The 19,624-nt window shown below is 53.3% G+C and overlaps 2 protein-coding genes across 5 annotated transcripts; both read left to right on the top strand.

Annotated features, from left to right (window-relative positions):
• The first annotated feature begins 15,173 nt into the window (after window positions 1–15,173).
• On the top strand, window positions 15,174–16,183 carry LOC308528037 (uncharacterized protein). 3 transcript variants are annotated; one of them, XM_081103509.1, is made up of 4 exons: window positions 15,174–15,187; window positions 15,557–15,624; window positions 15,836–15,895; window positions 16,021–16,183. In XM_081103509.1, the coding sequence occupies exons 2-4, from the start codon at window positions 15,578–15,580 to the stop codon at window positions 16,175–16,177; spliced, it is 264 nt and encodes an 87-aa protein (XP_080959635.1). In that variant the 5' UTR covers window positions 15,174–15,187; window positions 15,557–15,577; the 3' UTR covers window positions 16,178–16,183. The 3 variants fall into 3 exon arrangements, with proteins under 3 accessions (XP_080959635.1, XP_080959634.1, XP_080959633.1); XM_081103508.1 differs by having other exon boundaries at window positions 15,179–15,193; XM_081103507.1 differs by lacking the exon at window positions 15,174–15,187 and adding an exon at window positions 15,208–15,261.
• Window positions 16,184–16,186: 3 nt separating this feature from the next.
• CCL27 (C-C motif chemokine ligand 27) lies at window positions 16,187–19,611 on the top strand. 2 transcript variants are annotated; one of them, XM_081103506.1, is made up of 3 exons: window positions 16,187–18,972; window positions 19,120–19,249; window positions 19,445–19,611. In XM_081103506.1, exons 1-3 carry the CDS (start codon window positions 18,903–18,905, stop codon window positions 19,590–19,592), a joined length of 348 nt encoding a protein of 115 aa, XP_080959632.1. In that variant the 5' UTR covers window positions 16,187–18,902; the 3' UTR covers window positions 19,593–19,611. The 2 variants fall into 2 exon arrangements, with proteins under 2 accessions (XP_080959632.1, XP_080959631.1); XM_081103505.1 differs by having other exon boundaries at window positions 16,888–18,972; window positions 19,117–19,249.
• The last annotated feature ends 13 nt before the right edge of the window (window positions 19,612–19,624 follow it).

The following is a 19,624-nucleotide window of genomic DNA, read 5'->3' as shown; positions in this document are numbered from 1 at the left end:
CTAGGGGGGGTAAACCTCTTGTGTATGGGAAATCCTCTGGGGCAGCTGACTGGCCTCCCAACCATGGCCTCTGAGGTCCAGCTGGGAGCAGTAACTCTGGCCGCTGGGGTCGAATGGCAGCTGGAACGCCAGACTACACATCCTCACCTGGCAAGAGTGGCCAACATTTTACCAGATATAACTCATCTGGTAACAAAACCAGGCCTGCACAGGCCTGGGCAGCCTGGGAAGGGGAGAAGCAGAGAGAGGGCTGTGCCAGCCTGTGCTGCGCCAGCACGGCCAAGGGTGAACCTGAGGAGGGTTGTTGAAGGATTAAAGAAAAGACAGACAAGAGAATACAGCTGGGGCACGGTGGATCTCCCGAGCCTGGATGAGGACACAAAAGACCCAGCCTGCAAGTCGATGCATTATTTTATAGTCTGATTAAAACAAGGGTAGATTAACATGTATACAAATGTTCATGTTTTGGCAACACTTGCTTCACCTCCCACAGCCCATTAGCTACTTAGGAAGGAATTAGGGAGGGCTACAAGGTCAGGCTTAATTATGCTGGGAGAGCTCTGCCCTCCAGGCTGGGACTTGTTTGTGGCCCTGCCACAGGTCAGCCTGCGGCTTGACCCTAGAGCCCCTCTCTACACCAGCCCCACCTCGCTAAACTGAGAGCATGACAGCTTCTTCCCCCCCCCACCCACCCGCCCCCTCTGCTCCCAGAAGCAGGTGTTTAAAACCTCGGATTTCTCAGGTCTTAAAGTTACAAGGAGTGGAAGGGATGGGGATTTTTCAAGAACACTGTTATGGCTGGAAAGTTTGGCTCTGCTGCCTGGGGGAAATTACCCATCCGTTCATGCATCCATGCATCCATCCACCTAATGTCCCTGCATCCATTAGACCTCCATCCATCCTCCCCCCGATCCACACATCCATCCATTAAACCATCCATCAAGTCAGCCAGCCATGGAGTTCAAAGGTCCCAGCTGTGAATAGCATTTGGATTCTATGCCCTGCACCCCAGCAGGCAGAGGACAAACATAGGTGTGAGGGGGGCACATTGCCTCAACTCCTTCTCAGTTCTCAGTGAAGCTACACAGAGGCCAGCTTACCACAAAGGCAGACACAGTCTGTCCCTCCAGACCAGCCGTGGGCAAACTACAGCCCGCGGGCCGGATCCGGCCCCTTTGAAATGAATAAAACTATTGAAAAAAAAGACCGTACCCTTTTATGTAATGATGTTTACTTTGAATTTATATTAGTTCACACAAACACTCCATCCATGCTTTTGTTCCGGCCCTCCAGTCCAGTTTAAGAACCCATTGTGGCCCTCGAGTCAAAAAGTTTGCCCACCCCTGCTCCAGACCCTCAGGAGAACACGCAGCTAGAATAGGGGAGGGGAGGAAGGGAGGCCTGAGGAAGATGCCACCAGGACAGAAGTCCCTGGACACTACTTCCTTGCCACTGCCACTGGTTGTTACAGGAATAGGCCTTGAGCTCCGTGCTCAGCCATCAATCCCACAATCCTGTTTCCGCCCTCACTGTTCAATTCTAGGCAAGATTTTTCCTGACTCACGCCCCCTCAAAGCCTTAGTTCCCCCATCTGTCAGGTGTGTGGGGGGGGCGCGTTAATATTTTAGTCCCTCCAAAGACTTAACTCATGAATCTCTGGGTCCCCCTGTGGTTCACATGGGCTTCCTCAAAGTCACACATGTTCATAAATGTCGCCACCTCCTGGGGCCACAGGGAATCCCTCTGAGACTCAGGAAGGGAGATAATCCAGCAGCTAGCAAGCGAATGAAGAATTTAGAGGAAACCTGGGGGCAGACACCAAAGTCCCACAGAGAGTGGGCATGCAGCCCTCTCCACCTTTTCTCCACCCACTGCCTTTCCTCCTGGCTTGCTCCCTTCCTTTTCTTCTCATGTCCAGCCACCAATCCTTCCTGGGCACTGGGTTTGTCTTCTTATCTCCCACCAGAAACGTGAGAGCTTAGCCCAGCAATTTGGAACTTGTCCTGACTCACTCAAACATTCTCAGTTCTGTGACTTCATCTGATCAACACCTGCTCTCTGTTTCACCGTAATTCACTGATAAGTGTGGCGTCTTTTTTTCCCCCCAATATGTTTTTATTGTTTTGTGGGTTTGTTTTTGTTTGTTGTTTTTTTAGAGAAAGAGGGTAAGGGAGAGGGAGAAAAAGAGAAACATCGATAAGAGAGGAACATTAATGAGAGAGAAGCTGATCAGCTGCCTCCTGCAGGCAACCAAGCATGTGTCCCAACCAGAATCAAACCTGCGACCTTTCAGGACATGGGATGATGCTCAACCAACTGGGCCACACTGGCCAGGGCTGTGGCATCTATTTGTCCTGAGTTCTGGGGGGCCAGAAGCCAACCTGCCTCCCTGACAATGATGAAGCTGCCGGCCAGCTAAGGTGTGGTGTGGACTCCTAGCTCCCCAGCCAGGATACGGGGACCTTGCCACCTGCCTAAAGGTAGATACCTTCCTCTCTAGAGCCGTGGGTCGCCAACCAGTGGTCCACGGACCACTGGTGGTCTGTGAGGTCCGAAAGGTTGGCGACTGCGGGTTTAAGAAAACCTTTCACATGGTACCTGCTGCAGGTTTAAGGCCAGCAGCCAAGGGATACTTCTCTACCCAACAGCCAGCATCTTCCTAAAGGGACCTGACAACCCTGCTCAGGGAGCTGCCAGCTTCATAGGTGGACAAAAAGCTCCCTGTCCTGTCTCTTTTTTTTAATTTATTGTTGACAGTCCCTGTCCTGTCTATTGATAGAGTTCCCAGTGGAAGGGATTGGGCCTGTGCGTCTGCGTTTCCAGCATTGCTCTGCACAGGGGCTGGCACAGAACAAGCCCCAGTACATATCTGAGTAACAAAAAATGAAATTAAGCATGGCTCTTTCCCACGATGCCCCTCCCGCTCACACCTGGAGCACATCCAGTTCTCAGAACAGTGGTGCTGTGGGTGTTGGGTCAGGGCCAGAGCCATGCAGTTTTGATCATATTTTCATCATCTCATGTCAACTTCTTGGTAAACCCCCACCCCTGTGCCCCCCTTCTCTGGCCTCCGGGAAACTCAGAAACAGCTAGAAAACCTTGGAATTCGTCTCACAAAGGGGCAGGACTCCCAAGTAGGGAGTTTCCTTCAAGAGCCCCTCTGTACAATTAAGCAGGCACCTCTCTGATTAGAGAACTGCCTCGCTGGCCCCTAAGACTTCGCGCCCGTGGCAGGAGATGGCTCTGTGGTACCAGTTACTTCACCACTAAGTGCTTTAGCGGCGCCGGGCACTGCTTTCTGTGCTCCTGACATTCGCATGTAACTACCGAAGCTGGACCGCCGGTAAAGCGGCAGAGCTGAGGGTCCTCGCTGGGTAGTTTGGCTTCAGGATCTGTACTACATATACTGCCTCTCTCAGTTGACCCGTCTCGTAAGTAAAAATGGGGAGCAATACAGCAGGCCCAGGTCTGAGGAAGCGGCCCTCAGGAAAGAGGAAAAGCCTTATTTTGAGGTCCTGACCATGTGTCAGCCTCCAAGCTGAGTCCTTCATGTGTATGACATATTGCATCCTTAAACAACCCTATAAGTTGGGGATCACTGGTCCCATTCTGTCTGAGGAAGCTGAGGCATGGAGAGGTAGAGTGGCAAAGCTGAGATTGCAGCCCAAGTCGGTCTGATGGGTAGCACTTGGGAAGAGGGCTGGGGTCTGGGATAACCAGTTGGGGTGGAAAGGCTTGACCTGCTAGGAAGAGTTGGGGAAAAACAAGGAGAGAAGCTGAAGGCCTCAGACAGGATCCCAGTGCTTGAGCCAGACACAGAGATGCCCCCTGGAGGGCCTCCAGCCTCCTGGGCCTCTCCAGCAGAAGTGGAACTGGTTTCCCCAGAGTCTCCAGGAGGAAGTAGGCACAGTTTCTCGAGGCCTGCCCAGGCCTCAGTTTCCCCAAGTGGAACAGTGGAGAAGGGATCAGGCTATAACTATGCCTACCTTCTTACCTCCGTTCTCAGGGAGTAACAGAGGCCAGGTGATGTTGCAATAAAAATGGGAATGAAGGGACAGGGCAGGGTTGGGATCCGGAGGGTAGGAGTAGGGGCAGGACTAAGGGGCCTGTGGGCAAGGCTCCTGAGAGGGGCAGGCCTCGTGGGGGGGGAGGGTGGCAGGGGGGCTTTGAGCCAGCCTGGTTGGACTTCTGCGGAGCAAAGCATCTAACCGGGATGCTTAACCCCAGGGCTCTGGATATCAGAACCGTAGTCCCTGGAAATCTGTAGTCCCTTGAAAGGTGCTTCTGATTGGACAGTCTAAGTCATGTGGTCACATCCTCAGGAGTGGGATTAGACTCCTGAAGGACCCACTTTCCAGGACCACTTCTATCTTCTGAGACGTCAGGAACAGGCAGGACAGGGGAGAATGACAAAGGTTAGGGCAGAAACTCTGAAGATCAGACTAGACGAGGGAGTCAGACATTTAGCCCTGCTTCTGTTCCTAGGACCCATGGCTCCCATAGGGGGGTGGAGGGGCAGAAAATATGAGCTGCCCTGGGCTCCAACCCACCAAAGTGGGATGGCTTTAACCCCCAGGGCTCTGGATATCAGAACTGTAGTCCCTGGAAATCTAAACCCAACTCTAACAAAACCCCAATCACCTTGCTGATCCCATACCTGTCAGACCATCATTTCAAGGATCCTCCCTGAAAAGGAAGCCATCCCTTCCACAGGGGCACAACCTTCAAGCCCTCCATCAATTCAGGAACCCTGTCAGGACATACCAATACCTATTGGTGTCCCTATTGTTGACAGGACCTCCATGAATGTCAAGGTCCCCCCATTACTCTCAGGCCACCATTCCTCCTGGGAAATCCTGGCACTGTCAGGAACACCCATGCCTGTCAGGCAGGACAGCATCGTTGCACACTCCAGGGACACCGTTTTCCCTGGAGCCTGTGTAAATGGCGCCTCCTGGCATGTCAGCCCTAAGTATCAGAGTGTCTGTTAGTGTGGGGCCCTCAGCCATCTCAGAGCTGCCATGATATAGAGTTACCTCCACCCAAAAAAGGGCAAATAAATGTATCAGTCAGGATTCTTACTTGCAAGCCACTGAAACTCATTAGGTGATTTAAACAGAAAAGCAAGTTATTAAAAAAAAAACCCTGAAGGTACAGAAAATGAAAGAATAAGGGGACCTCGGCAGCCAGAACCACACGCAAAGCATGCAGTAGAGCCAGGACGGTCCAGACAGCCCCCCAGGACAGCATGGTAGCACAAAGGGGATGCCAAATGCCGGTGCCACCCTAACATCCAGATAACGGTGGCCCCTGTCCTGTAGTCCATGTTTTAGAGGACCCTGTTCTGTCCCTCTTCCAGTCATATCTCTGGACGTGGCACACACATTACTCAGGTTTAAGGGGGCATGCTCACCTGGAGCTAGTGCTTCTCCTTCTAGACCACATTTCAGGAACTGGAAACTGGAGAATTCCCTGCCCAAAAGGCCCCAAGCAACTTCAAGAATCCATGCAGACCTCTTCCTTAGAGCTGTCCTCCCTATGATAGATTATGTCAATGTTGTGTACACTACTAGGTCCAGAGAATGACCAAGAGGTAGCTACTGCCAGGTAACATGAAAGGAACTTGCATGTATGGGGCTGGAGTGTCTACATCAGGTATATGAGGCCCTTCATGGTGCAATTGGAACTGAGGGTAGTAAGAGAAGGAAGTGGGTGGACAAGTTGGGACTAGAGCTTGGATCTCCCCTTGCCACATCTCTCCGTCAAGGAACTCCAAGGATTCCAAGAATTCTACATTTGAACCCGGTCTTCAAGTTGTTTTAAAAGTATATTTTTCAAGGTAGTAAGAGAGACATTTTTTTGATACTCTGTCAGCTTGATTTATAACTTTTAAATATTTAGGTATATGCTATGTGGGCCTCCATTTGTACTGTTGTCACAAGCCCTTCAAATATTGGGTGATCACCCTGCTGGCTTCCACTTTTAGAATCACAGCTCAGCTGCCCATGAGAAACAGACATCACTTCTGCCACCACTCCTACCACCACGAAAATGGATGTTCTAACCCTGCTCCTTTGCATCACTACTAGCTTCCTATTCATAGTCCTTGAAAGGTGCTTCTGATTGGATAAGCCTAAGTCATGTGTTTGAACCCTAGCTGGAAAGGAAGCTAGGAAAATTAGTATGTGACCCTTAGGGGGTTCTATGTTGGAAAGTAACTAAAACTCATATAATAGAAAATTTCTCAAACCATAGAAAGGGTTTAAGTTTGTGAGCAGTGAAAAAAAAAATCTCCATAGTCCACCCTATGGCTATCCTACATCAACATACATCCTTCTTCCCAAATCCTAGACTCCTTAAAAATGTAAGGATATCACCTAACAATATCTGCCTCAGTCAAAGTTGCCATAATAAAATACAAAACAACAACTTGTGTTGTTTAAACAACAGAAATTTTATTTTCTCACTGCGGGAAGCCATCCATTGTCTTCACTAGCAGAGAGGTGTGGACAAGGAACCCGGAAGGCTGGCGACCCTTGAGCTCTGGCAATGGTCAGGGCTGTGCACCCACTGTTAATCCAGACAATGGTAGCTGAAGCAACTTCCCCATTTATTATTATGTAAATCCTTGCTGATGGGCTAATCTGCCTGTTACTGGAAATTGCCTGCCAAAGGGCTATGAGTGTATCCCAAACCAATAAAAGGTTGGCGAGGCCTGAGCACCAGTGGAAGTCCTTCCCCTTGAGTTGGACTTGCCTGCCTGGCCCCCAGTATTTCCAAATTATCTCTTGTCTTGTCTCTTTCATTTGTGTGCGGCCCCTCCTCTAGATCCTGAACCCTGAATCACGCGGGATGTGGGGGAAACACTACACATCTCACAGTTCTGGAGGTTAGAAGTTCAAGATCCAGATGCCTGGTGAGAGCCCTCTTCCTGGCATGCAGATGGCTGCCTTCTCACTGGGACCTCACTGTGTCCTCTCTATTCCTATTCTTTAAAGGCTACAGTCCTATCAGATTAGGACCCTACCGTTATGGCCTTGTTTAACCTAAATTACTTCCTTAAAAGCCTATCTCTAGATACAGTCACATTAAAGGTTTGGGCTTCAATTTATGAATTATGGCGCTAAATCCAAGATCTCAGGCTGACATCCAATCCTTTTCTAGTTTTGCTGTAATCTCATCTCTCTATTCTACAATACCTGAAAACCACCACCAACACACCTGACTGGTCAGGATAGACTGAGTTATGCTGCAGTAATAAATGACACCCAAGTCTGAGTGGTTTAACACAACAACATTCTATTCCCCGTGCTTACCAAGCCTGCTGTGGGTCTAGGCGGGTCTTTACTGCAGCTGTATTCCATGTGGTGGTTCAACATTCCAGGCCGCCTGGATCTTTTGGCATGCTCCTTCTTCTCAACAAATGTTTCCATGATCGTCCCAGTGGTAAAACGGCAAGGAGAACCCTGGTTTAAATGCTTCTATCCACAAGTGACACATGCCATTTCTGCACACAGTTGATCGGCCAAAGTAGGTCACGCAGCCATGCCTAACTTCAAGCGGGCAACTGCCAGGAAAAATAAACCACAGTCTTGATGAGCAGAAGTACTCTTACCACAACAACCTAGATTGAAGAATGGAATAAAGGAGGATGACAGAAAAGGGGAGTCAGTTAAAGAAATAGTGACATTTCACAACCTGGAAGGAAGTAGGAATAAAAGCTATAGTCAACAGTTCTGAAACTGGTCCTGGGGCTTAATTAGCATTCATTCCTTTGTTTTTATATTAGTTTTCTATTGCTGTGTAACAAATTGTGACTAACTTAGCAGCTTCAAACAATCCAAATTTATCATCTCATTGTTTCTGTGGGTCGAGAGTTCAAGTACTTGTTGACTGGGTCCTCTGTTCAGGGTCTTGCCAGGCTGAACTCAGGTATGGGCCAGGGCTGCCGTCTCATCTCAGGCTCAGAATCCTCTTCCCACCTCACTGGGTGCTGGCAGTTGTGGTTGTAGTGTTGTGCCCAGATTTCAAAGTTCCCAAGACCTCCAGGGAGGCAGTCAGTCCGATGCAAAAGCAAAGAGTCATTTAGTTCAAACCTAGTGTGGCTCCCCTGCCACACTCACCGATGCAACGGTAAGCTCCAGTGGCCGAGAGAGAGTGAGGCCTGATGGCACAGGGGGTTTTAAAAGGGGGTGGAGTGAGGGCAGGAGAGGGGACTGTGGGCCCCGCCGATTGGCCAAGCGCGAGTCGGTACAGGATGTGGTCATAGTGATGGCGTGCACTTCCCTTGATTATTATTGGTTAGTCCAGAGAAGTCCTGGGTGTGGCTAGCAGCGGCTTCTTCCCGTGAGGAAGCACATGGCACCGTCCCAAAATGGAGGACCCAAGGCAAGATGGAGGGCGCAGTCCTTGTCCGGCTCCTGCTGCTGCCGCCACAAGGCAGGATGGCCCTCCTGCACAGCACCCGTAGCTGGCCTGCGGGCAGACCGGGACTCCAGCGCGTCTGGGCGGCACAGGCCCAGCAAACGGGGTGCGGCCGGTGGAGTGGCCCAGCTCCGGAGGAGCGGCATCCGCTCAGAGCAGGCCCGGCCATGGGGCCGGTGCACTGCAGCATGGCGGCTTCCCGGAGCTAGGGCACGCGCCCCACTCCGCTGCCGTCGCTGCTGCAGTGGGCCCGGTCCGGGGGGCAGCGGGCGGGTGGCAGCCGGGGAGCCAATGCCCCCCCACCATGGGGCCCAGCGGTCGGCCCATGCAGGCCCCGGTCCCCCCCGACCGGGCCCCAGGGGCCACATGGACCCCCGGCCCCAGCGCGGGCAAGCAGGGAGCCAACCACGGGGGAAGGGAGGAAAGAGCCAGGCGGTGAGGCCTTCCGCTCCCATGACCTCCCCCGTGGTCGGTCGCCGCCCGGCCCCACCCCTCGGCCCGCCGCTGGCCACCACGCAGCCGGTCCGGACTCGGACCCGCTCCGGGGAGGCCAGGCCCTACGGCGGGCGCGGAGGGATTTCAGAGCCCAGCGGCCAGACTCCTCCTCCCGCACCGCCCGGAGAGGCGGGCAGCGCGCCTTTCAGTAGGACTGAGGCCTTGAGCGCTTAGAACTGCCTACCGCTGCCGGCTGCATGGCCCTCTCCACAGCATGGCAGTTGCTTCTTCAAGGCCAAATAAGATCTGCTGCCACTTCTTACTTCTTATCTCTAGACACTTTACAAGGGTTCACCTGATTAGGTCAGGCCCACCCAGGGCAATCTCCCTTTTGACGAACTGAAAGTCAACGGATTAGAGACCTTAATTACACCTGCAAAATCCCTTCATTTTGCCATATGTAATCATCTAATCCCATCATATTCAAAGGTCAAATGTCTGAAAAAAATCCCCTCAAAGCAAGATTATACAGGGCATGCACACCAGAGGGCAGGGAACTCAGAATTCTGTTTACCGTACTTTCTCTATAACTCATTCCCTTCACCCCCAACTGGCACTTCAGCTGGTTGACATTCTATGCTGCTAAGGAACCCAAACCTTCACACTCAAAGGACGTGAAGCTCCTAATGGTTCTGCCTGATTAAGGTTACTGGAGTCTTCCATTAACTTTTTTTTAAAAAATATATTTTATTGATTTTTTACAGAGAGGAAGGGAGAGAGAGAGTTAGAAACATCGATCAGCTGCCTCCTGCACATCTCCTACTGGGGATGTGCCCGCAACCCAGGTACATGCCCTTGACCAGAATCGAACCCGGGACCTTTCAGTCCGCAGGCCGACGCTCTATCCACTGAGCCAAACCAGTTTCGGCTCCATTAACTTTGACCACTGGGCCTGGCATCATCAGGAAGTACCCCAAGGATTACCCCCATACACAGAGCTTCTCTCACCAATTACCCTTCCCCTGCCTCACCCACACTGGGGTCAGTCACAGACCCCTGTCCTTCCTCTGAGCCTTTGCTTCCTGTTCATTCTACCTGGAATGTCCTCCCTCCTGCTTCACCCATCTTCAAGGCTCTGCGGAGCTCCCTCCTCCATGAAGCCTTCTCTACTTACCCTCTGAGTCCCCAGGGCTCCTCATGTCCAGCCACATAGGTCACCTACTGCTTTGGGTTCAAGGACCCTTGTTTCCTGCACTTCTCCCAAGCAAGATCAGTCCAAACCCAGGACCCCTGGGATCCAGAGAGGCCCAAATTGCAGGAAGTAGCGGGGTTTGTTCAGGAAATCTGGTAATGATTTTACTTCAAGCTCCAGGGGGTGGGTGGGGAAGGGGGGTGTACTATTGCTCAAGAGTTCCTCCATTCTGATGTCCAGTCACCTCTGAAGTCCTGTGCAATGTTCTACCCACTCTCTGGCTTGGCTGCCCCTCTGACTGGCCAGGAACCTCTGGTAGACAGAAGTTTGGGATAAAAAGAAGCAGACCTCTTCCCAGGGTCAGGGACTTTCAAGAGCTGATTCATCTGTTTTCTTACTCATTTCCAGCTCACTTCTGGAACAAGACAACTCAGATTCCTCAGGCCAGAGCCCCTGCTTCCACAGCCCAGGAGTCTCACATCCTCTTTTCCCTTTGCACTGGACGCCCCCTGCAGGCCCTATGAGGTTGAGAGCCACAAAGTGATGGATTGAACACACACACACACACACACACACACACACACGTGTCATTTCAGACCCTGGAGAGGCCAACACCTTAATCCGCCTACCTGTCTGTACACACAATCAGATAATCACCTGATCATTTACATACATCAAGGACACAGCACAGATAGTTACGCGTATACATTATCACAATACAGATACAAGGACATAGACACACAGACACAATTACACACAGACATGGGCACACAGACACACACTCACACATGGACACAATCTTTTCTCCTAGAAAGGAGTATTTGTTTGGGAGAAATAGGTTGAAAAGCCATCTGAGAAATAGGGCAATGTCCTGAGTGGTGGACTTAAGAAAAAGTGGCTAGAACCCAGCCAGCGTGGCTCAGTGGTTGAGCGTCGACTTATAAACCAGGAGGTTACAGTTGGGTTCCTGTCAGGGCACATGCCTGGGTTGTGGGCTCAGATGCCCAGTGTGCAGCATGCAGGAGGCAGCCGATCAATGATTCTCTCTCATTATTGATGTTTCTATCTCTCTCTCCCTCTCCCTTCCTCTCTAAAATCAATAAAAATAAATTTTTTAAAAATAGCCAAATGAAAAGACGCACAGGGCGAATTGTGAGAGAGCCTTAAATGCTCTCTCCTTTTAGAGACATGAAGGGCACATCACCCTCCCAGCACATTGTTTCATTCACTGAACAGGAAAGTTCCATGGGCTTTGGTGTCCAGAGTTTTTATTGAGATTTCATTACGTAGGCATCATTGAGCCACATGACTGAACTCAATCTCCAGCCCCCTTCTTTGGAGGTTGGGCTGGCTCAAAGCCCCAATTCTCCAAGGACATAGTTGATCTTTCAGTGATGAGCCCCCATACTAAGTCATCTCATCTCCTAGCAGAAACTCAGGTGTAATCCAAGGGGCTCATAAATAACAAAGACACTCCTATTACTTGGAAAATTCCAAAGATTTAGAGTCTCTTGCCCAGAAACCAGGGAGAAAGGCCAGTGAAATCCTATCTATCTATATAAAAAGCCAGCGACCAGAATGCTGTAACAACCAGAACAACCTGTCACTATGACGCCCACTGCGGCCAGCGAACCAGCCCCATCAGGGGTGGGGCCAGCCAGTCAACCTCCCACAGCCCCTCCCCTCGGCCAGCCTGCTCCCAATTGGCCTCTCCCACCCGGATCAAGGGCATGGCGGTGGCCAACTCCCCGCCCCCGCCCCCCCCCCCCCCCCCCCCCCGCACGGCCCCATCCCCCAGTCAGCCCCACCCCAGATCACCTCCCACCCTGATCAGGGGCAAGCTGACCAACCGCCTGTGGCCCCCCCCCACAAGCCTGCCCTGCCCCTGATGGCCCCCCCACCCTGATTGGACCGTGGCCCCTCCCCCCGGCCAGTTCTACCTCTGATCAGCCCCACACACACCAATCGGGGGTGAAGTTGGCAAGCCAACCTCCCACGGCCCCTCCCCCAGCCACTGACTCCCAATCGGCCCCCCTCACCCCAATCAAGGGCAGGACCCACCAGCCAATTGCCCTCTGCTCCTCCCCACAGCTGGCCTGGCCCTGATCCACCCAATCAGGGCAGGCCAGCCGGCCAACCTCCAATCTCCTCCTCCCAACAGCCCAGCCCTGATCCACCCCAATGGGCCAGCCAGACCCCACCTGTGCACGAATTTTTGCACTGGGTCTCTAGTATCATATAACAGAAGGGAAGAAATTCCTGGACACAAAGAATGAAAGCTTCAGAGGGCCATAAATAGACAACATCTACAGCCTTGCACAGGCTCACACACACAGTCACAGGACCATCATGGACTCCCTCACTATCATTCTTCTGCTCGCTCTCCCCCATCCAGCCTCACAGTCTCATACAGGCTCTACACAAGCAGAAAGACTCTTGCAACCCATACACTCTGCTTCCAAAGATTCTGCACATTTGTCCATCTCTAGCTGTCCCCCATGGCCTCCTGCACAGCACCGCTCCTCTCCTCAGCATACTGATTTCTAGGTCTCCCTTGGAAAGGATAGAGGGTAAATGGTCAGATGAGGGGCACAGCTGGGATCTGGGAGTCTGTGAAGGGGACCATGAGTTCAAGTCAACACCCAGATCCAAGTGTGTCCATGAACGTGAGAGTACACATGTACCAAATGGATGTGCCCTTGTGATTGTGTGTCTCTATGTACCGTGGGTATACCTGTGCATCGTGTGTGTATCCCTATACAATCTATACATGGGCTTCTGTGCTATGGGTACCTATGTGATGTAGATGTGCCTGTGCCCCAGGTGTTCCTGTGCGTGTCAGTGCCTGAATGGGTCCAGGGGCCTCTAGCTGTCCTTCTCACTGGAGGCTCTGTCTCCTCTAGCTTGGTTTCCAGGGGAAAAGAGAACAGTGTACATTGGGAGGAGGAGGGGAGAGAGACACAGGTATCCTGAATTTAGTCAGGCTATGAGCTCCCCCACCTCATAGTCCCTCAAGCCCTGACACTAATACCCACTCACTCCCAGTTCTGTGTGCCAACAACTCCGAGGACACTGTCTCTTGGTGAACCAACACCCAATTCCTGAGAACATTTGTGGTGTCTTTTGTTCCTATCTCCTCCTTGAGGACTGGCTGCCAGGCACTGTTCTCCTGCGAGTGGGGGGTGGAGAGTAACCTGTCTCCTTCTCTCCTAATCACCTTTTAGCACCATCTTACCTTTTTTCCCCTTGAGGGTGACTGGAGCACAGCTTCTCCTCCACACCTTGCTGAGCCTCTTCCCACACGGAAGCCCCTGAAACAGGTTCCTACATGTGGTCCTCAGTTTCTACCCTACACACCCAGGCCTTCCGGGAAACTGAGTTCGGAGCTGCTCTATTCTCTCCGACCTCTGACTCCAGGTTCACCATGCTGGAGCAGGCACACCCCCCAGACCAGCCCTGGGGGGACCACATCCAGAGACTGCAGAAGAACTCTGCCAAGGCAAAGCCTGCCCTCTCCAGCCCTGCCTCCTCCCTCTGGGCTCCTGCCCAAGACCCCAGCCCATAACTTTGCCACTCCTTCCTCCCCCGGAACAAGTGCCCCGGCATTTAGCCCATGAGGGCTCCAGAAGGAGCCCCGTGACCGAGGGAAGGGATGTGAACCACTGCCGCCCTGGGGACCCAAGGACCAGAAGTGAGAACCAGACCATCAGCTCCTCTGCACCAGACCTGACAAAGCTGGGCAGGGCCTGGAGTGTGAGTGTGAGTGTAAGTGTGAGTGTGAGTGTGAGTATGTGAGGGTATGACTGGAGCACAGCTTCTCCTCCACACCAGACTGCAATGCTTCCAGTAAAGCCCAACTGGCACCCACAGATCTATCTGTCACCTGTCTGTGGCGCAGGCAAGGCAAGCCAGGTATGAGAGGGAGGAAGGGTGGGATGCAGGGAGAGAGCAGATGTTTCCATTCTCCACACTTCAGGCTGAGGGAACTTTCACTTCACTTATTTCTAGTCACTGTCTCTCTCCTACAGTCCAGCCACAAAGTTCCCGTCCTCCCTCCAAAGACCATCTGGGGCAGCTATTTCCAACCTCCCACACTTGGCTAATTGCTCTTTCTGGGCTCTGTCACAGCACCCTCTACTGCTGCTAGCCAGTCTTCCAGATTTATTGTAATTATCTGATTGTCTATTTCAATCCCCCCCATCTCCAACCCAGATGATAAGCCCTCTGAGGGTGGAGACTGTGCCCTTCTCCTTCTTCTTCTTCCTCTTCTTCTCAAAATTTATTTTAGAGAGAGGAAGAGAAAAAGAAATATTGATGTGAGAAACATTGATCGGTCGCCTCCTGCACACACCGGACCTGGGTATGTGCTCTGACCGAGAATCAAACCTGCCACCTTTGGTGTACAGGACAACGCTCCAGCCGAGCCACACCAGCCAGGACCGTGCCTGTCCTCTTTACAGTTGTTCCCCACACCCAGCAGTGCCTGCATGGAGCAGACACTCAGTAAATATTTGTTGACTGAATGACTGTAGGAACAAAAATCACAGGAACGTGAGTCTCGGCTCAGATAGGAAGGGCTTTGACCCTCTGGCCATTAAGCCAAGGCCACTCATCCCAGAAGTATTTTCATAGCCTGGCCTGTCTAGACTGAGCCCTCTCTGGAGGCCTATTCCTCCTCAGCCTGGGGTCAGACAAGTAGAACAGGGCAGACAAGAAAGGCCATCGTCAGGGCAGAAGCCAAGGAGATTGAGAGGAGAAGAGGGAATTGAGGAAAACAGCACTGGACAGCATCTCAAAGCTCTTTTCTTTTTTCTTTTTCTTTTTAATATATATATTTTTTATTGTTGATAATATTACAGATATCTCCCATCCCCCCCCCCTTTTTATCCCGCTCCCCAAAGCTCTTTTCTTGCTGCCTATTTCTGAGGTCTTCATCTCCCAGGGTAGAACTCCAAAATCCGACTCCATCCTTTTATAAAAGAGGGTCCAGACTCCAGAGCCTCGCATCCTGGCGATAAATGCCTCCACCTCCTAGTGACGCTTTGACCCCGCCTCCTCTGAAGAAATGCTCTAGCCCCGCCCCTTCCTGGCGAAGGGAGCCCCGCCCCCGGTGCGTGGAGTCCCTGTGACGTCACGGTAACGGTCTGTTTCCGGGGTGGAGCCGGGGAGGGTGGAGTTTAGGCTGCGCCAACCCCTCAGCCCCCCTCCAGGTGACCCAGCCCCCGAAAATCCTCACCCGGGGCCCCAGATAGCCCAACCCCTTGACCGCAAAGCCCGCCGCCCTGACCCCCTGAATGCCGCGGGCCCCTGCGGCGACCGACCTCCTAGTTCCATAACGTCTCGCGCCTCCGAAACCTTCAGCCCCACCCCTCCCCGATGTGCAGCTGAGCCTCCCCGGGGGCACCCGCCTCAGGTGCCCCGAGAGCAGGTCACACGGCTCCGGAGGATGACCGAGGAGGGGGCCGGGGGCTGGGGAGGACTAGATCCGATCATTCCGCCCCCCAGGAGACGCTCGGAGCCCGAGACATGTCGGGACTGAGGAGATACGAGGTGGCGCTGGAGGCGGAGGAGGAGTGAGTGGGGGCGGGTTCTGCGGGGGAGAAGCTAGCGGCTCGGGGTGGGGGAGGGCGCGAGCTCCCGGGGGGCGGGGGCAGTGGGGTGGGGCCCCTCCGGGGGCGGGGGCTGTGGAGGGAGCCGCCCCCGGGGGCGGGGCGGGGCCGCGGAGACGCGCGGGGGGCGCGGGGTCACCGCCCCGCCTGGCCCGGCTCTGCCTTCTCTCCGCAGGATCTACTGGGGCTGCTTCTACTTTTTCCCGTGGCTGCGCATGTGGCGGAGGGAGCGGAGGTGAGGGGGCGGCGAGACGGCGGACCCTCCCCGGGCCCGGACGAGGCTCCGTCTCGGAGCGCAGATCTGGGGGGGCATCGGGGAGACCCCGCCCAGCCTCATGCCCGTGTCGGGTCGCCCCACAGCTCGGCACACCCCCGGGAGCCGAAGCTGGAGCCTCTGCGGGGCCTGATGAGCTGTCTGTCGAGCGGCCTGGGCCCCGTCCCCCAGCGCTCGGGTCTCGCCCTCCCCCGCCGCACACCCGCCGCCACTGCCCAGCCAGCCAGTGCATTAAAGATTTAAACCGAAGGCACCGTGCTTCCCTCCTGACTGCCGCCGCTGCCGCCACGTGTAGCCGGGAGCCCTTCCACGCCTAGTTTCCTGATATATCTGAGGGTCCCTCCTCGGGGTCAGGCCCTCATTACTGCCAGCGACGGCCCTGCACCCCCTACACCTGCATTCATCCCGGAGTAGCCTATATGGAGGGTTGGTCTTCCTCCCAACTTCATGCCCACATCCCTGTGTCCTCACAACCCCAGCTGCCTGTCTGCTACCACCTTCCTCCTGGCTGAGCCTTTGCCGGGTCTTCTTTTCCTGGGAGTGGATCTAAAAGATCTTGAGCCCAGGGTTGTGGATGTAGGCTGTGAGTCCTAGAAGCTGCCTCCCTCAGCCCGCCATCGGGAAGAGACTCAGGACGGTTGGAGGGCTTTCCCTGTAATGAATACCCCACCTTCCAGCTCCTCCAGCCTGATCCTAAGTTTAAAGACACTTGGCATCACCCCACCTAGAAGTTCTTACTCCTCCTTAGGAGAACCTAAGGGCCACTGTTCCCTGTCACCCCGTTGACCCACTATCTCCTAAAGTGCTGAGGGTCAGGGACTCCAATAGGCCGACACCCCCATCAGTTAGGGACTGGCCCCTGCACCAGAAAGGGCACTAAAGGATTAAGTTAAAGAGACAGCCCAGTTTGTGGGTTGGGGGCAAAAGCTAACTTTCAGCCTGGGGCTGCCCCTGCCACAGCAGGTTGTGGCTGAGGAGACTTGGCCCTATCTATGGAGAAGCCGAAGGGAAGAGATGGGTACGTGCCTGGAAGAATTCATCTCTTGCCTTCTCAGGTCTCTGGACTGACTGGTCCAGGAAAGACCACAGACAGCTGACGCAGATCTGTGATGAGACGATGGCACCTCAGTCACTGCACCCGAGCTCTGGGTCACAAGTCCAGGCAGCAGGGTGGAGAGAGCCCCTAAGGCCTCTGGCACTAGAAGTTCAAGATGTCTCTGGGTTGTGTCTACCTTCAGAAATGGACCCCGGGTCTTGAGCCATTTTATCCACAAGGTCTACATCAAGAACCCTATCCAAACGGGAGTACCCTGTCTAGCCCTGGGCCTATACCTCACCAGGAAACGGTCAGAATTCCTGAGGATCCACAAGGCAGATTCCCCGGAAGGGCCTTCAAGTCCCACCCTGGACAGGAGGGAGAAGCTCCAGTTGTCCAGCCTGAGAGGGGGACTAGTTTCTGCCCTTGGAGCCGGCGGTCCCTCCTGATTGCTGCAGCAGAACGAGGTGCCCAGCAAAGGTGTGAGTCCCTAGGCCGAGAGAAGGCCTGCCCCATAGCAGGCTAAAGCAGCGGAAATGCTCCAGACGGCACTCCTGCAACAATTAGATAAGAACTTGATTACTGGGTTCTGACTCAGTTTATATTTTAAATACTGAGCAGAACTTGAGGATTGAAATCCCCAGACCTGGTGTAGGAAATTCTTTTAGTTGCCAGGGGCACTAAACACCCTAGGCAGTTCTCGGCTTCCTGGAAAGGACAGGAGGAGGAGGAGGAGTTTTTCTCTGAGGGGTAAGGGGAAGCAGGGAGTGAGGGCTGGGTATGGGATTAGGAGAGAAGGGACAGGAAGTAGATGGGAGCTTGGGGCATTAGCAAGAAGATGGGATGCAGAGGGCCTGTTCATGGGTATTACTGAGCCTGGGTGGGGGAAGAAAACGTTTTTCCAGGCCCACAGTGAAGAGAAGCTAGAATTTGAACAGAACAAAAGAGAAGTAATTGAGCTCTTGAGTCTGATGTCTCTCTCGGTAAGCCAAGGACGGACTGAGTATGGAAACCCCAGGCCAGGCCCCTTTTGACAAGAGGCTGGCATTTCTGGGACAGGACTAGGCAAAAACAGAAAGATTTTTTTTTCTTGGTGTTTTTCTTTACCTTAGCAGCAACCTGGCACCAAAGAACTTTTATCTTCCCTCATCTGCCCTCCTTACCCACCCAATCCCTTCCTTCCTGTCTCATCTTGCCAGGGAAAGCAGCTTCCACCTCAACATCTCCAAGGCACCCCAAATACCACCAAAAAGGGCCTTTCCCCAGCTTCTCTGAATGTGACTGGCCACAGCCAAGACTCTGCCTCAGCCAGACACGCCAGCTGAGGGACCCGTTTCCATCCATTTCTCCTGATAAGATAAGCAGGCTAGGACGGGAAGTGGGGAGGAGAAAATGAAGGCAAATTGTGCTGGCTTGCCCTCTGCTCCACCCTACCCACAACACCCCCATCAGAATTTGTGTGTGCTTGTCTGACTGGAGTATTGTGAAAACAGCTGTGTGGTAGTGGGATTTTGAGTATAACTGGGGCTGCATAATTCTATCTGTGGTTGCTTGACCATGTGAGGTTGATCGAGTGAGGTGTGACTGTGAATGTGTAGCTATGGGTATATGAGTGTGAATGTCCATCATTGGATGCCACTGAGGATTCTTGGCTGCTCTTATTCAGTCACTGTACCTTCAGGCCCCACATCATGCACTGTCCCTCTCCCCAGCTTCTCTGCCCAGGGCTTAGGAGCCCATGGGAAAAGGCTTTCCTAAAAGAGGAAGGGGGTTCTGGCATAGGGGTCTGTGGCAACCAGAGCCCAGGAGTGTCACCGGATGAGAAATCCATCTTCATCTGCCTCTGACTCACCTGGTGCCCCAGGTTAAAGGTATCCAGATAAAAGATAGGGGAGAAGGAGGAGAGAGAGAGAAGTATCCAGGCTGCGCAGCATGAAGGAGCCCTCACCCACCATCAGCCTCCTGCTGCTACTGTTGCTTCTGATCCCAGACTCGGGAGCAGGTCAGTGCTTGGGAGTTTAGAAGGCCAGGGATCTGGGTGAATGGGATGGAGGGAAAAGGGGCTCAGGAAGTCCAGCTTCCAGCTGTCTGATTGAGGGGTTTTCGGTCAGGAGCCCTCTGAACATGTGGCCCCATTATTCCCTAGCAGTGCTACTGCCATCCAGCACTACATGCTGTACCCAGCTCTACCGACAGCCACTGTCAAGAAAGCTACTGAGGAAGGTCACCCGGGTGGAACTGCAGGAGGCTAATGGAGACTGCCACCTCCAGGCTTTTGTGTGAGCTCTGACCCTGCCCTTGATACTCATCCCTGACTCGGACCCCAGTCCCAATCCCTGATGCAGATCCCAACCCCAGCCCCCACTGCTAATTCTGATGCCAACTCAGGTTGTCATCTGGCCTCTGCCCCTAACCCCTGGACCCTAACCTAATCTGCCAACTATGACCATGGCTTTGGGCCTTTCCTTTCCCAGTCTTCACCTGTCTCGACGCAGTGTCTGCATCCACCCCCAGAACCGCAGCCTGGCTCGATGGTTTGAGCGCCAAGGAAGGAGGTTCCAGGGGACTCTGCCCAACCTGAATGTTGACCTAATAGGGAAAATGGGCCGGGCCCCCCAATAGCCAAAATAATAAAGCTGTATTGAACAATAATC

This window comes from Myotis nattereri (genome assembly GCF_964212035.1).
Source record: "Myotis nattereri genome assembly, chromosome: 12".
NCBI classification, from domain to species: Eukaryota; Metazoa; Chordata; class Mammalia; order Chiroptera; family Vespertilionidae; genus Myotis; species Myotis nattereri.
The sequence above is the reverse complement of the archived record's forward strand: the minus strand, read 5'-3'. Positions and strand labels throughout refer to the sequence as shown.

What these genes read in the sequence shown, in the direction of transcription:
- LOC308528037 (XM_081103509.1), top strand. Translation starts at nt 15,578, where the DNA reads ATGTCGGGACTGAGGAGATACGAGGTGGCGCTGGAGGCGGAGGAGGA. An exon ending in GCGCTGGAGGCGGAGGAGGA is followed by an intron (nt 15,625 to 15,835) that starts GTGAGTGGGGGC and finishes TTCTCTCCGCAG; the next exon opens with GATCTACTGGGGCTGCTTCT. An exon ending in ATGTGGCGGAGGGAGCGGAG is followed by an intron (nt 15,896 to 16,020) that starts GTGAGGGGGCGG and finishes GTCGCCCCACAG; the next exon opens with CTCGGCACACCCCCGGGAGC.
- CCL27 (XM_081103505.1), top strand. Translation starts at nt 18,903, where the DNA reads ATGAAGGAGCCCTCACCCACCATCAGCCTCCTGCTGCTACTGTTGCTT. An exon ending in GATCCCAGACTCGGGAGCAG is followed by an intron (nt 18,973 to 19,116) that starts GTCAGTGCTTGG and finishes ATTATTCCCTAG; the next exon opens with CAGTGCTACTGCCATCCAGC. An exon ending in TGCCACCTCCAGGCTTTTGT is followed by an intron (nt 19,250 to 19,444) that starts GTGAGCTCTGAC and finishes TTCCTTTCCCAG; the next exon opens with TCTTCACCTGTCTCGACGCA.